Genomic DNA, 15,088 nt, shown 5'->3' on the forward strand with positions numbered 1-15,088 from the left:
CTCTTCCCTTGTTTTTTTTTTTTTTTTTTAAAGATTTTATTTATTTGTCAGAGAGAGAGAGAGAACGAGCACAGGCAGACAGAGTGGCAGGCAGATTCAGAGGGAGAAGCAGGCTCCCTGCGGAGCAAGGAGCCTGATGTGGGACTCGATCCCAGGACGCCGGGATCATGACCTGAGCCGAGACAGCTGCTCAAGCAACTGATCTCATTGTTTTAACATGAGATCAGGAGAGCAAATGGGAAAAGCAAAAGCAGGGATACCCAGGAGGAGGTCAGGAGATGGGCAGGAGGACTGATGGTCAGAGATGGCCAGAGGACTATTAGAAGCTGGGAAAATGCCCCACAAGGTCTACCACTGGAGTGCCAAGCAGAAAGAATGAAGACAATGGGGCAGAACCTGCCACCTCTCATGGCCCCTGAGCTGACACAAGGAGGACATGGGGGTTGGGAAGAAGACAGAAGTGGATCTAGAAGGAGTGGTTGAAGCTGTGTTTCCCATGGGTGCTTTGAAGAGACACGTGGAGAGCTGCCAGCGACCTTGCAGTTGGGCCTCTCAGGCCTGAGAAAGGCTGAGCAGCGGCCGAGGGGTCAGCTGGGATCACCCCCAACTCCAAGGAGTCTGAGCATCACAGAATGCCCGCGAAGCCTGTGGGGCAGACGTGTGCACCTTTCCTGGTACAGAAACATGGCCACGTGGGCCAGAACCTCAGGTTCTCTGGTCCCTGACCCCAGCCCTGTCCCCTTACTGCTGCACCCAGACTAGTTCACACACCGGGGAAGGAAGTGGAGGGGCCCCTGGCTGTGGCCTGAGCCTGCCCTGTGGACTCTCCCCGTTGTCTGCCGGGACTCCCAAGGAGGCCTCATCCAGGACAAACTAATTCCTGGAGACAGTTTTGGCCCTGACTCTACAAGAGAGTTCGGGGAAGAAATGGTGGAGACATATGTCTGGCCACGGGGCTGTTTACAAGCCATGCTGATCTCAGCCTGTGATGACAGATGGCCCCAGCAGGGAGCTCTGGAGGGTACCCTGCCACACATCTCTCTGCCAGAAGACAGACAGACAGACAGACAGAAACACACACAACCCGGATGAGGCTAAGCTCAATGCACCGGGGCATGTGAGCGGACTGGAGCTGAACCTAGATGTGTAAACCTCTGGGGAGGGGGGCCAGTAAGCAGCAAAAAACCTTCTAGCCCCCCCAGAGCAGTGGAAGGAGTGTGGGTTCTGGGGCAGCCAGACCCCATCGCATTCCTGGCTCCGCTCTACTTGTGTGACCCAAAGCACGTTTCTTAACCTCTGTCAGTCTTAACATTTTCCTCAGTGAAAGTGGGGACAGAAACTCAGTTTCACAGGTTGTGAAGGTCAACTTCACTGAGAAATAATCAAGGTCAGACTGAAGCTAGCCCCATGCCTGGGGGTCCCTATAGATGCTCCCTAAGACTTACTTCCTGCTTCTTGCTTCCCTTCCCTTCATTTCTCCTTCCTTCCTTCCTTCCTCCCTCTCTCACTCCTCACTCCTTCCTTCCAGCAACACAGTTTCAAGGCTAGCAGGCAGGCTGCTGCCCCTCACTGGCTAGAGACACTTGGGCAAGTTACTTAACCTCTCTGTTTTCTTATCAGTAAAAGGTAGGTGACAATTCCTTCTTGGGGGCTACCGTGAACAGTAAAAAAGCCTGCAAAACTCTGAGCACGATCCTTGTTGCATATTGGTGATTATTATAAGGTTCATGATTCCAGATTTTCCTGCTTGGTAAAGTCCTAATGGACCCCCCCACCCCCTGCCCCTAATCCCTTGCCAACCCAGGATTGTGGAAATCCCACCCAAAGTTGACTGCTTCCCTGGGGGCAGCATGAAAGCCGAAGTGAGTGTCTTGGTCACCACAAGCAGTCAGGTGGAGAGGGGTCTGGTCAGACCCTTGGCTCAGACAGGTGTCACTCCAGACAACCCCTCCGCAGCCCTCCATGGACCTCTCCGGGCCAAACATGCCACGTGTTGGTGACCCCCATCCTGGGTAAGGAGGGCACTGACTTGAGCTGAGGCACAATTCCCTGGAGGCCTCAAGTCCCTTGGAAGAAGCTCTCAGAACATCCCTGAGCCAAAGAGACACTACTTTTCTTCAGCCCAACAATTGTAAATCTGAAAAATCCCATCTCTTGAGGGCAGGAGACTGGCGTCTTAGCCAGAGTCCTGGAGAACAGGAGCCCCACCCCAGCACAGCTGTTCCCTAAGCCGGGGTCCTCTAGCGGAGAAGATTCCCCAAGCCAAGTGGGCAAGCAACAGCTTCGGAGACAGATCTCAGGCCAGTTAGAGGCCGGGGTCTCAGATCACGTAGACACAACTTCTTCACCCGAAGATGAAGACGGTCACACCCAACCCCCAGAGACGTGGTAAGGACGCAGTGGAACGAGGAAGCACTTAGCATGGTGCCTGGCACACGGCTGCTAACAGCGATGGTGAAGAAAACAGTGTCGCTGCTGGGACTTGCCCTATGCTCCCTGCTCCAAATCTTGTCGGCTGCCTGCATCTCCTCACACGCACCCCCTGGGCAGGGGCTGGCCTCACAGGAAACGGTCCTGTGGGCAAGGGCACTGGCAAAACCAAGGCAAACCAAAGCTTGCTTTCTACTGAGGGTTTCCAGCACATTTTCAGACACATACATATGAACCTCCATTCCCTCAAAATTCAATACCCTTTCCAGCTCCTTCTACAAACCATTCTCGGCAGGCATCCTCGCCCTGGTGGGGAGCAAAGTCCTTCTGGGGTTTTAATAAGCTGCGGTCTTTAAGTAAGCTCCTTGTGCTCAGTTTCGAGTTGAGTTCTGCTCACCAGAAACACCCTCACATTAGCTTTAGTCTTCCAGAACCACACGGAACAAGCCTACTGGCTCCGCCCTGGGACAATTCGTCCAGCACATCTGTGAACTCTCAGGTCTGAGCTGCAGGTTGCTGCCTGCCTATAGCCAAGCCCCATCTTCTTGAGGGTTGTTGTCCTTCATGCACATGTAGTTCATGAAACACGACCCCAGGCGGCCCCCTCCTGGCTGTGAACTGTGTGTCTGAGGTCCTGGTGTTTGTTGTCTTTGGGTAGGCTCAAGTCTCCCCAGTCAGCTGAAAGTGAGACACACTGGTTTGAAGCTTTGCTCCCCTGCCCTGTTGTGTGACCTTGGACAAGTTGCTCAGTCCTCTCTGAGGTTCATCTTCTTCATTTGTCAAGTGGGGATAAAGACGCTTAGCTTGCACATGGTTGTGATAATTTCATGGGATCGGGCTGGTGGGGAGCCGTCATAGTGCGGAAGTTCAGCAAGAGGTGGCCATTGTTGTTTTTAAGAGGGAAAGATGCAGAGCTCCTTGAAAGGGCGGAGCAAGAGAAGCAGCGGTCCCTGGAGGGAGAGGAAGGGGCTGGGTTTGGAGGTGACCTCATCCCATGCCAGGCAGACGGACAGAAGATCTCGTGGGGAACAGCTGGAGGCCACCACTGCGGGCTGAGAGCAGGGTGCCAGCCCCGCCTGCCCCCGCGAAGGGGCCCGGGGGTTGACACAGCCTGTGCCAAGCCAGATGGGGCAGCAGCCAACTTTCCAGTCAACCCAGATGTCTGTCTTTCTCAGACAAAAACTCTAAAATGTGGCCTCAATCAAAGTGGCTTTGATTGCTGTGCACTCTTTGGACCCTGACAGAGGCCCTGAAAACTCCTGAGGATCAGGAAGATGGGGCTCAGGCGAGTCCTGGAAGGTCAGCGGCATCCGTGACCCAGAGTGAATGGAGAAAGAAGGGAGGGAATCAGAGGCGGACCTGACTTGACTCCTTGAGCCATCTCCATAAGAAAGAGAGCACTGGACAATTTTTTCCAGAAGAAAAGAGATATGTCTGTGCCATGTAAATGAGACTTCAAGGCAGTCCCTTTCTTCATCAGAAATAGCATCGTTCTGCAGGGGCCTTCTTTGATAGTTGGGTCTGGACCCTCAAAAGCAGACTGACTTAGGGTCAAAAAAGTGACTTAGGGGAAGCCATGAAGTTACATAGTTCCCTAGCTGCTGGCTTTATTACTCTCTTCCTTCCCAATTCTGCCAGATGAGCTTGTTGGGGATGACAAAGCCCTTTCCTGAAGGACACAGCCTTATTTCATCAGAGGAGACTTAGAGGCTCAGAGGGGCAAAGCCACCAAGCCTGGGAATGTTCTAGAACCCAGAAGTCCTGCCTGCCTTGCCAACCATTCCCAAAGCCACCCCAGCAGCTCACCTTTTCTTCCTCTGACTCTTGCACGGTAGCTTGCTTGTCATGCCTACTTAGAGATACATCCCCAACCCCCGGCCCTAGGCTCAGGCACAGAGCTAGGTATCTGGCACGTTATCAACACAAACAAGGTTCATGGTGTCTTGACCTTTCTCTATACAATGCCCAGCTGCACTGTAACGTGTTGTAAGTGTTTACATTCCCCGGTCTTTGTGATTTCTTGCTCAGTGTGCTGGAATGCTTGACATTCCAGGGTTTACACCCTGGTGCCCGGCTTGCTGAGATGTCCTGAACACAGAGGGGAGGGGGGTGGGGAGTCACTAACTGGGACAGGGCGGAGGTGAGGGCACAGCCTTGGGTGTGCTGTACTCCAGGAAGAGTCCCTCACCCTCCTGGTCTTACCTGCATCTGTGATTTCCTTGGGTGGTTAAGCTCTTCCCCTTCTCTTTGGCCTCCTCTAATAATCCTTTAGATCTCATCCCGGATGCCCCCCCCCCCCCAATAAGAAGCTTTCCCTGATCCACAAATTTGAGCTAGGATCCACTACCCCACAGCGAACAGATGTGCAGGTTGTCCACTGCACAAAAGCACCACATCTCAGAGAATCGCTGGCATCTCAGATATTTATTTGTAAAGACTGTTTTGAACAAAGGAAGTGGCACCTTCCTCTAATTTGTAAAAAGGTGCTATAGGACCTCTCTGTGTTCCTGGTTCTGCTGTGTTTACACAGCATTTGGCATTTGTCTACTTAGTGCTATCTGTATACGCCCCCCTTGAGGCCCTCCCCACCCCAAGCCCCCAAGCTTGGAGAAAGGAGGCACTACTTCCCCAGTCTCCACTGTCCTTCCTGGGCCTGCACACCAGGAGCACTTCAAATGGGTAATTCGTTAATGTAAATATCCGTGGACTGAATGGAATGTGGGATGTGAAAGTCTCAAGGGTACGCCTAACCAGGAGGAAGAAGGGAAAGAGCGGGGAAAGGAAAGTGGTGGGACAACTCTGGCCTGCAGGGGGAGATACTGAGCAGTTCAAGGCCCTCTCCTGCACCCCCGTAGCCCCCCCACCCACCATTTCCCTTCAAGGAGGGCTACTTTGCAGCAATACCAATCACAGCTTCTGTTTACTGCCCGAATGCTAAGCACATGCCTCATCTATTGGCCACAGCAGCCCCGCGGTCTCCACAACCCTTTCTATGACCATCTCCACCCTACAGACTGGAGACGGCACAGAGCCGAGGTCAGCCCGCAGAACTGGGCCCGGGACCTGCTCCGCGTTGGGTGCTCAAGTCTGGAAGCTTACTGCTAGCTTCCAAGGCTTCACCCAAAGCCCCAGCACGCTGCAAAACCGTCCGCGCTTATTTTTAACCACAACCAAGTCTGAAGTTAGGAATAGCCCTGTCCCTCCCACCTTTGGGCGCCAGGCCAGGCCCCCTACAAAGAGCCAACTCACCAAGTCGACTGTTGACAGGAAAAAGTAATCCAAGCCAGGCCCCGGGCCCAGGCCCCAGGAGTGGGGCCAGGAGGGAGAAGACACGCTGAGCGGGCAGAAGCCGTACTCAGGCGCAGACCCTCATACCCACCTTCCAACCGTAAGATCGAGACCTAGGGGAGCAGCGTGAACGGGCATTTTGCTGACTCCCAAATAAATCCTCAGTGCTTGGCACACACAAGGCACCTGGTTAATATTTGCCGAATAAATGAATGAAGGAGCGAATGAATGAATGGATAAACGTAGGCTTTTCCCACCATTCAGAAAAGGGCGGGACACTGGGTTTCCCATATCCCAAGGCAGAGGACCCTCTGGGACAGACCTCCAGCCCTGACTGGGTGAGGAAACAGGAGGTGAGGAGGCGAGGAGGTAGCCTGGAGGCCCCTCCAGGGAGAGGACCGGGGAAGCACTGAGTCACTAAATCCAGACCACTGGGACCCTGAAGCCTGGGCAGGGGGATATGTAGAAGGGGCCCAGCATGGGATGAGATCCCTAATTTGAGCAGGAACAACTGGAATGAGAGAAGAACCCCTCCCAGGCAATCAGAGAGAACAGAGAGCCCAGGCTGCACCTGGGCCCGAGCCATCTGAGCTGTCAGGGGCGGTAGCCACCAGCCTGAAGCACCCTCAGAGCACATCTGGAAAGCCTGCCCAGTTTGCCAGCCTGTTCTCCCTGCCTGGCCTCTGAGACCCTGGTGGGAGATGAAGCAGAGCCCAGGCCTTAGGAAAACTTCACCCCAAACCCTGCACTCTGGCACCTAGCACTCACCTGGTCTGGGTGGACATGGGGCACATGAGGTCACCCCCCAGAAAGCTCCCACACTGCCACAGCAGTCCTCTTGGGCAGTCAGCTCCAGCAAGGGGTTGGCACACTGGAAAAGAGGCCATGGACACCTATCACACCCTGTTCCCTTCCCTGCTATGCACAGAGCCATCCCAGGAAAACCCAAGGTGAGAGCTCAACCCCAACGTCCTGCTACAGGGATGCCTCATCCAAGGGAGGAGAGGAGAGAGTCAGGGGGTACCCCGGAAGGAAGCCGAAAACCTGTAGTCCATTCCATCAAACCCTAAATGTGGGGGGCAGGCACACCCAGATAAGGAAAGATCTGCTTCGTGCAGGTCTACAAGCTGTCCCCCTCCATGTCCCCAGCCCACAGAGGGCCCCAAAGGATGGGCTTTCCTCCATCAAACTCCACAGAACTACGGGGTCACCCACGATGCAAGTCTTCCCCATGAACAGGATGTAGGCTCAGGGACACTGCAAACTGAGAGCCGGGGAGGATCTGGGGACTCAGAGTCCTTATTCCTTGGCCACTCGCTACCTCCTCCAGTTCCTTAACCTCAGGAGGGGTTTCTGGAAACACCAATATGCAACTCCAACAAAAGCCATCTGAGGTCTGGCTTAGCCCTTATTTTTAGGTGCCTAGACTCAGAAAAACTCCCCTGATTTCCCATCACTGACTATGGATGGCTCCAGGGGGGTGGAGTATCTCATCTTTTACCCCCAAGGCTTTAGGGTTTAATCTGCTTTTTCTAATTTCACATCTCTGTGACCCCCAGTCTCAACTGAATACCATACTCTCTCTCGTCTGTTCTAATATCCCTACTGTCCGTGTGCCGGAAGGCCAAGGCTCTGCTTCAGGACAGGCCAGGGTTTACTGGGGGCAGCGATGCTGGTGCCCTTCTAGAGGGGGACCCTTTTGGGGCCTCTTTGGCATGTCTGGAACTGACAGGTGTCCAGTGGATCCCAGATGGTAAGGAGGCATCCCCTCGGTCACACAATTTTATGCTCTGCATTTTCCACACGGGGAATAGAAGACTCGGCAGACATTCATTTCGTAAGGATGAGGAGCAGAGAGAAGGGGCAGAGTGAGGGGCAGTCACTGACTATTCTGGAAGCCCAGAGGGCTGAGGTAGAGGATGCATTCTCACCTGTCCGTTCACAGAGCTCAGATAGCAGCGGCCCAGCCGTCCCGGAGGCCTGGGTGCTGCTGGGGGCCGTGGCTGGGGGACCTCTCCAGACCGTGCGGGGATGCTGTTGCTGTCCCAGTGGCTGTGGCGGGGGCTGGCGGGGAGCCAGGGCGAGGATCTGGTCTCCACGCTGTTCTCCTCTGGGGCCTCGCCCCGCACCCGAGCCACCTGATGGACCTGCACAGAGGCCTCCGGCGGGTGGTGGATATGCACCTTCACCAAGGAGGGGTTCACGGAGGCTGGGCACAGGGGCTGGGTCAGAGCCGGGCAACAGGGCCCCACCTTCTGAAGAGGGCCCAGCACCCCTGGTTCTCTATGTCTCCCCCAGGTTGTCCCTCCATCTCTCCACTCTATTCAATCCCAGAACAGCTACCCCGTGAGGACAGGATGGAACACAGACTCCCTCCCACTGCACCTTCCAAAGAAGGGCCTTCATGCTCAACCTCCAAACTAGTTATCGATTCTACCTCCTGCCACGATCCTGTACCATCCTTGAACTCTGGCCCGATGGACACAGCAGGGCCCCACATTCACCCCGTGGCTCACCCTGGTCCCTGTGCGCAGGATCCCCTTCCCACGCTCTCTGCTTAGTCAAAGGCTAGCCACCCATTAAGGCCAACTGAAGCCCACCTCCTCCTCTCAGCCTTCCGGAGGACAGCTGGGGGGCCCTCCAGCCCCTGACCTCCTAGGGAAGTCTGTATTCTTGGTGCCCTTTACTTGGCACCTGGGAAATGACATGTTTTCTATGATCGTGTTCTCCTTCCTACCCAGCCCTGCTCTCTCGTCCAGGGCTGAGGCTTCCCTGAAGGCAGGAAACCGCCTTTATACTTTAAAAAAAAAATCTCATCCGTAGCACCCAGTAGGGGGCAAGGACAAAAAAAAAATATTGATGAATTGGGAGGAAGGGCGAAGGGAAGTTTAGGAGATGAAATTGCCACCGGGGGGGGGGGCAGCGAAGGAGGGAGGTCTGAATGGTGGCTACTTCCCAAAGAAGCCGGCACCCCCTGTGACCCAGGGCAGCCCCCAGCCCCACACTCACCCAGCTGGTTGGAGAGAGGCAAAGTGAAGGTAGACTGCCTCAAGGGGCCTTCTTGCAGGACCCCATTGCGGGACCCCCTCTGCAGAGACCCCGTGTCCAACTTTGGAGAGGGCAGGTGGCAGAACTTCCCGGTGGCATTGGTGGGACACCAGCACTCGTCCCGGCCGATGCAGCGGCCTCCGTTCAGGCAGGGGATCTGGCAGAAATCTACAACAGCGATCTCAAGGTGACTGGTGGGTAGAAGAACACAGCAGTGCCCTGCACAGGGCCAGCGAGTGACCACGAGGAAGCAGGGGGAGCAGGAACTCCCATCTGGATGGCCTGGGGAGCCCAGCACACCCTGAAATGTAGGGACTTTCCAGGAGGCTGGGAGTGAGGAAGGGTAGATAATAGCCAGCCCTTGCCTTCCTAAAGGGCCGTTTCATGCAGTCCTGGGACCTCACAATAACCTGGGGGACAGGAGGGTTGGGGCACTGCTAAATCCTTCACTTCTCCATGGAGGAACCATGGATTCAGGTGGGTTAGGGGACTTGCCTAGAGTCACACAGCTAGGCCATCACAGAGCTGGGAGAGGCCTCAACATTCTGTGTGACTGGGGACAACTCACGGAAGCCACAGTGTGAGAGTAGCAGGCTTCCTTTCTGCAGAAGTTCTGGGCTCCTGCCCAAGACTGGGCCTGTCCCTCTGGCCACCCTGTCTACCCACTCCCTCCCCAGGGACTGGGAACCCCCTGAGCGGGGGAGGGACTCACAGATGCGGAAGCCAGACTTGGGGTCATGCCCGTGACCTCCCTGGCTATACAGGGTGGTGGTGTCGCCACGCTCACAGCTGTTGGAACAGTGTCCATGGGCACAGGTCTGCTTGCAGATGGTGGGAGTGAAGACGATCTTGATCTTCTTGATTTTCTCAGTGAGGTTCAGCCCTGCAGAGAGAGGGCTTGGGTCCAGGGGGCAGGGCTGAGAGGCACAGCTGTGACCTCCAGAGGCTGGTTAGAAGGCCCGTGGGGTCAGGGGTGAATCCATCCCAAGGGCATTTGCTAAGTACCTACTGGAAGCAAGGTCTTATGGTGGGGGACAGGGTACCAGCTCGCGAAGGTCATGGTCCAGCATGTATCGAGGGGTGCCAACGTGCAACCACTAAGCTTGTCTTTGTGCACCTTCACTCTTACCCTTCTTGGGGGAGTACTCTTGTAGGCTGACTCTTTAGATATTGCTCTTTTTGTAGGTTACAATGGCTAACTGTTGACTATGTTCCCATATCCAATCTGATATCTATTTTACAGTTAAGGAAACTGAGGCCCAGAGAAGGTTGGGTTGCCCCACATCACACAGCTAGCAAGTGCCGCAGCTGGGCTTAGAACCAGAGGGCAGAAAACTGACCATGGCTGTGACTTGCCAGAGAGGAGATTTCGAAGAGAAAGGGAGGAAGACAGAGCCTACGAGAACGAACGACTAGAGTCTGGCTGTGGAGCGCCCCCGTTGCCGGAACAAGGACGGGCACTCTAGTGGGTCAGTAGTGGGAAGCCTTTGAAAGCTTTCAGTGAGAGATCAAAGAGGACGCGTGGGGGGACCGGTGCCCTCCCTGCTGCAGTGGGCAGGGGCACGGGGAGGCAGGGACACCAGCTGGGAGGGCACCGCAGCCACGCAAGCTGCTTCTGTAACCAGGTGGCGGCAGTGGAAATACAAAGGAGGGGTATTCATTCAGTGTGGGGAGCCCCGGGCGGGAAGCCAGAGGGAGAGGCCTTGAGGAGGGAAGAGTGTGTGTGTGTGTGTGTGTGTGTGTGTGCGTGCGTGCAAGTGTGTGTGAGAATGGTAGCCAGAACCAAGTGTATCTGCTGATGTTCTGGGGGGATGGGGCAGGCTGAAGAGGGAGGACAGAGCTGTGGGGGTTGGACAAGGGATGGTCTAGTGTTCTAGAGGAATCAAGACGCGGGACACTCCCTTTTCAAGATGGCAAGAGAGGAAGTCATGGACTACAGAAAGGAATGAGTACTGACAGGGATAAACCTCGAAAACATGATACTAAGTTACAGCAGACACAAAAGGCCACTTATTGTGCAGGTTCTGTTAGGACACGTCGACAGTAAGCAAATCTCTAGAGACAAAGCAGGTTAATGGGGCCCGGAGTTTGGGGGAGGGGGAAGGAGGCTTTATGGGTACAGGGTTTCTCTGGGGAGGGATGACAATGTTCTAGAATCAGATAGTGATAGCAGTTGCACAAAATCATGAATACACTAAAAATCACTGATGTGTACACTTTAAAAATGGTTAATTTTAGGTGAAATTCACCTCAGCGTTTAACATGGAAAGAAAAGAAAGAAGGTGGGCTCAGGCAAGGGTTTAGGTGAGGGAGTGGTGTGCACCATGGGGCAGATGTATAGGAAGGTGAGGATCTCTCCAAGGTGTGGCAGGCGTGTCCATGTTCTGGGGGGATGGGACGTGGGGGCAGCTTGGAGTCGCTGCTCTGAGGGACAAGAGGAAGGGAGAGAGACAGACAAACAGACAGAGACAGAGAGGGAGCGGGCACAAAGAAAAGGACTGCTGGGCAATGACCAGAATGTGCCAATGCATGAACCCACAGGGATGCTCCGTTGTCTCCTCTGGAGAGCCGAGGCCCCGCTGTGGGTGCTAAGGAAGAAACTGCCCAGGCAGGTTCAGGAGGGCCTCGGGTTGCAGGAAGGAAGCCGTGAAAGGAGCAGGGTCAGGGAGGTGAGGTTCGTGGCTGGTTGTGAAGGAAGCAAAGGCAGGATGTGTGACAGAGGCAAGGTCCCCCCTCAGCTGGTTTGGGACCCTTGCAGCCTGGCACAAGGCAGGCACTTGGCGACTGCGGGTTGATGGGCTGAGAGGATGAGGGACAGGCGAACTCCGCCCATCCATGAGAGTGGAGGGGAAGCAAACATGGGGACAAGACGGCCAGAGATTGAGATGCCCTGCTCCTCTAGGACCCTGAGACAGGGTCACCTTACCCCAGGGGGATGACGGGTGGTCCAGATACGCTGCCTGCTGGGCGCCATCCCTCCGCTCAAGGCCTGGCCCTGCGGGCAGGGCGTTGGAGGTGAGCTGACCGCTGGCTGCGGTGGTTGGGTAAAGCCGGACAGTCCGGGACAAGCCCACGTGCCGCTGGGAGGCCTGGGTCTGGCTGAGCCCACTCAGGGTCCTGTGGAGATAATCGTAGAACAGGGGTTGACTGCCTAGAAGCAGCGTTGCTGGGTCCTCTGTCCCCCTCGGGCCGCCTACCCCCCCCCCGGCCTCCGTACTAGGAGACTGCCCTCTGTGTGGCTGCCTTCTCTCTACCCCTGCACAGTGGCTCAGGGCTGCGGAGGTGCCCTGAGGTAGGGGGAGCGAGGTAAGGCCCGCCAGTTGGTTCTGTGAGAATGACTATCGCCTGTGTGGAATAGCCAGCCATTTGCTGGGTTATCCTGGGCAAGTCACAGCTTCTCTGGGCCTCTGGGGCCCGTGACCATAAAAGGAAGGTGTGAGACCCATCCCGTGTGACTCTGACATTCTGAGTGTCTTTGAGACTCTGAGGGACCAACCTCTGCCCCCAAACTGAGTCCTGCCCCCAAGCTGATCCCCTGCCACTTCTTAATTCAACCCTTAACACAAATTACCTGTGGAAATGGTGCCCAACTAATACTCATTCACAGATTGGTCCGGGGGCAGGGCCTGGACTCTCCCACTCATTTCTTTTCATTGTAAAAATAATATAACAATTTTCAAGGAAAAAAACCTCCTTCGTCATCCCCCTGCCCCACGGAGCGAACACTCTGCACGTTTCCATTCAACCTTTGCTCACATACATGTTCGTACCCTATTGTCATCCCGTGTAGACACAGCTTAAACCCTGATTTTTCACTTAACATTAGATTATACTTCATTTAACCCCAGTTTTCACATTTATCATCTCAATTCAGATGAGAGTCTAGCTGAAGACAAATCACAATTTATTCAGACATTTGCCTGTTACATAGATTGTTTTTAATTTTTAACAGCAGACATACTTACGTCCACCTAAGTACAGCTTTTTTTCCTTCTGTGAAAATATTCCTTTAGTAAATGGGGGATTCATTATATTATTTTGTATTTTTGAAAAATACTTAAAATACACATTTAAGGAGGATTATTCTTTTAGAATGAATTCTACAGACTAGAATGACCATATTGAAGGGTATAAGGAAAAGGTTATAAACATTTATGGCTCTAGGTACACAATGGTGCACTGTTTTTTGAAAGGTTGTATCAAAATGTATAAATGTACCACTCAGAGCGCAACCTCAACATCCTAATGTATTAACAAATTTTTTATACATCTCTAGTTGAATAAGTATAAAATGATAGTTCACTGTTGCCTTTTCTCTCCTTTCTTTATTATTTCTGAGCTGAAATGGTCTTCATGTATCTATTTACCACTTTGGAAACTTTCTTTCTCACATCCTTTGATATCTTTTTTTTTTTTTTAAGTTTTTATTTACTTGTTTGACAGAGATCACACGTAGGCAGAGAGGCGGGTGGTGGGGGAGGGGAAGCCGGCTTCCTGCTGAGCAGAGAGCCGAAGCGGGGCTCAATCCCAAGACCCTGAGATCATGACCTGAGCGGAAGGTAGAGGCTTAACCTACTGAGTCACCCAGGCGCCCCCATCCTTTGATATCTTAACTATTTGAACTGTCTCATGAATTTGAAGGTGTTATTCGTGGGCTTATCATCAGGCCACTCTACGAGGTCGCCTCCATGGTCAATATCCTGTCACTTCACAGTGTACCACGGACCACTGTATATGACGGTGTCTGCACTGCAGCGAGTGGGAGCGCATTGTGGACAGTGAAGCTGAGGGAGCAGTTCCTGGCTCAAAGTTAGACAACCAGTAAATCAGGGCCCTGCGATTCCAACCCAGAGCATCCTGACTCCTGTGCCCCCTAACAGAGCCTGCGACAGAAGCTCAGCCTAGGAGTATCCGCTCAGGTCAGGAGGGTGCTCCTTCCCCCAGTAGGTCCCTCCTTCTCCCAGTAGGTCCCAACCCCAGCCTTTCCACTGAATTCTTGCCCAAGTGGGATAGGTGTGGGCCCCTCTCCTTCTGCTGTCTCTACTCCAGCTCTGTTGACCCTGGTGCCTAGGCCAGGAGCAAGCTTCCTCTTATCCTTTCCTGGCAGAAGCCAAATCAGGAGAGATGTCAGTCATGGGTACCCCAGTACTTCCCTAGGCAGTGTTTAGCCCTCCCTGAGGCCCCTTTACTCAGAGCTTGGCTCCCATAGGCTTTTTTTTTTTTTTTAAAGATTTTATTTATTTATTTGACAGAGATGGAGAGAGCACTAGCAGGGGGAGTAGCAGGCAGAGGGAGAGGGAGAAGCAGGCTCCCTGCTGAGCAAGAAGCCTGACATGGGACTTAGTCCCAGGATCCTGGGATCATGACCTGAGCCACCCAGCGGCACCTCCCATAGGCTTTAAATATTTTTTTTTTTTAAGATTTTATTTATTTATTTGACAGAGAGAAATCACAAGTAGGCAGAGAGGCAGGCAGAGAGAGAGAGGAGGAAGCAGGCTCCCTGCTGAGCAGAGAGCCCGATGCGGGACTCGATTCCCGGACCCTGAGATCATGACCTGACCCCAAGGCAGCGGCTTAACCCACTGAGCCACCCAGGCGCCCCTCCCATAGGCTTTAATGCTGCTCTTCCTTCCAGGGTCACCAGCAGCAAATCCTTACCCTGATAGGCCCCAACCACGCCTCACCCTGCTTCCTGAGTTTGGGGTCTGGAGTGGGAGAGAGGACCGATCAGCCACTTGAGAGTTCTGGGACCTGTAATGGGCCAGAATTGAGAGCCCAAACCTCAGGCACCTGCTCATTTCCAGGAATAGATCAGCACAACCAGCTGGAGCAGAGAACAAAGTCCTTTCCAGAGCTTCCCAGAGTGTGCCCGAGAGCGGGGGTTTGGGGGGAACTGGTGGGTGGTGGGAGACCCCTCTTTCTGGCACCAGGCTGGGGCCATGGCTCAGCTTAGTGCCAGCATCGCAAACCACCCTAGAAAGATGAAGGGAGTAGCTCATGTTCTGCCCAGTTCTGCACTTTTTGAACTTGACCAACGAAGATCTCCCCAGTTGGGTCAAGATGGAAACTCAAAGGCTTCTTTCTTGGTAGTTTGTTGTCTTTGTGGTCACTGCTGTCACTTGTTTCTCTAACAGAACTCAGTGCTGATGGCCCCAAGATTCCCAAGTTTAAATCCTAAGGCCAGTGGTTAATGTTGCAGGGAAGAAAAAAGCCACCGCCAACAAAGAAACTCCTATGTTCCCTAGTTGTAGATAGGACCTGGCTGTACCAACCCAAGGGAACAGGATTCGGCTAGGCAAATGTCAGTTCGTCCTCTTCTAGC

The 15,088-nt window shown here is 53.8% G+C and overlaps 1 protein-coding gene across 1 annotated transcript in view; it reads right to left on the bottom strand.

Moving 5' to 3' along the window:
• Nucleotides 1–15,088, bottom strand: part of LTBP2 (latent transforming growth factor beta binding protein 2) — a 102,539-nt gene that overhangs the window by 41,123 nt on the left and 46,328 nt on the right. The window contains exons 4-8 of the mRNA XM_082733373.1: nucleotides 11,693–11,883; nucleotides 9,479–9,649; nucleotides 8,728–8,934; nucleotides 7,650–7,927; nucleotides 6,487–6,589 (exon numbers count right to left, since the gene is read on the bottom strand). Coding sequence (XP_082589499.1) covers nucleotides 6,487–6,589; nucleotides 7,650–7,927; nucleotides 8,728–8,934; nucleotides 9,479–9,649; nucleotides 11,693–11,883 — 950 coding nt within the window. The remainder of the gene's footprint in view (nucleotides 1–6,486; nucleotides 6,590–7,649; nucleotides 7,928–8,727; nucleotides 8,935–9,478; nucleotides 9,650–11,692; nucleotides 11,884–15,088) is intronic.

This window comes from Mustela nivalis (genome assembly GCF_964662115.1).
Source record: "Mustela nivalis genome assembly, chromosome: 6".
Classification (NCBI taxonomy): domain Eukaryota; kingdom Metazoa; phylum Chordata; class Mammalia; order Carnivora; family Mustelidae; genus Mustela; species Mustela nivalis.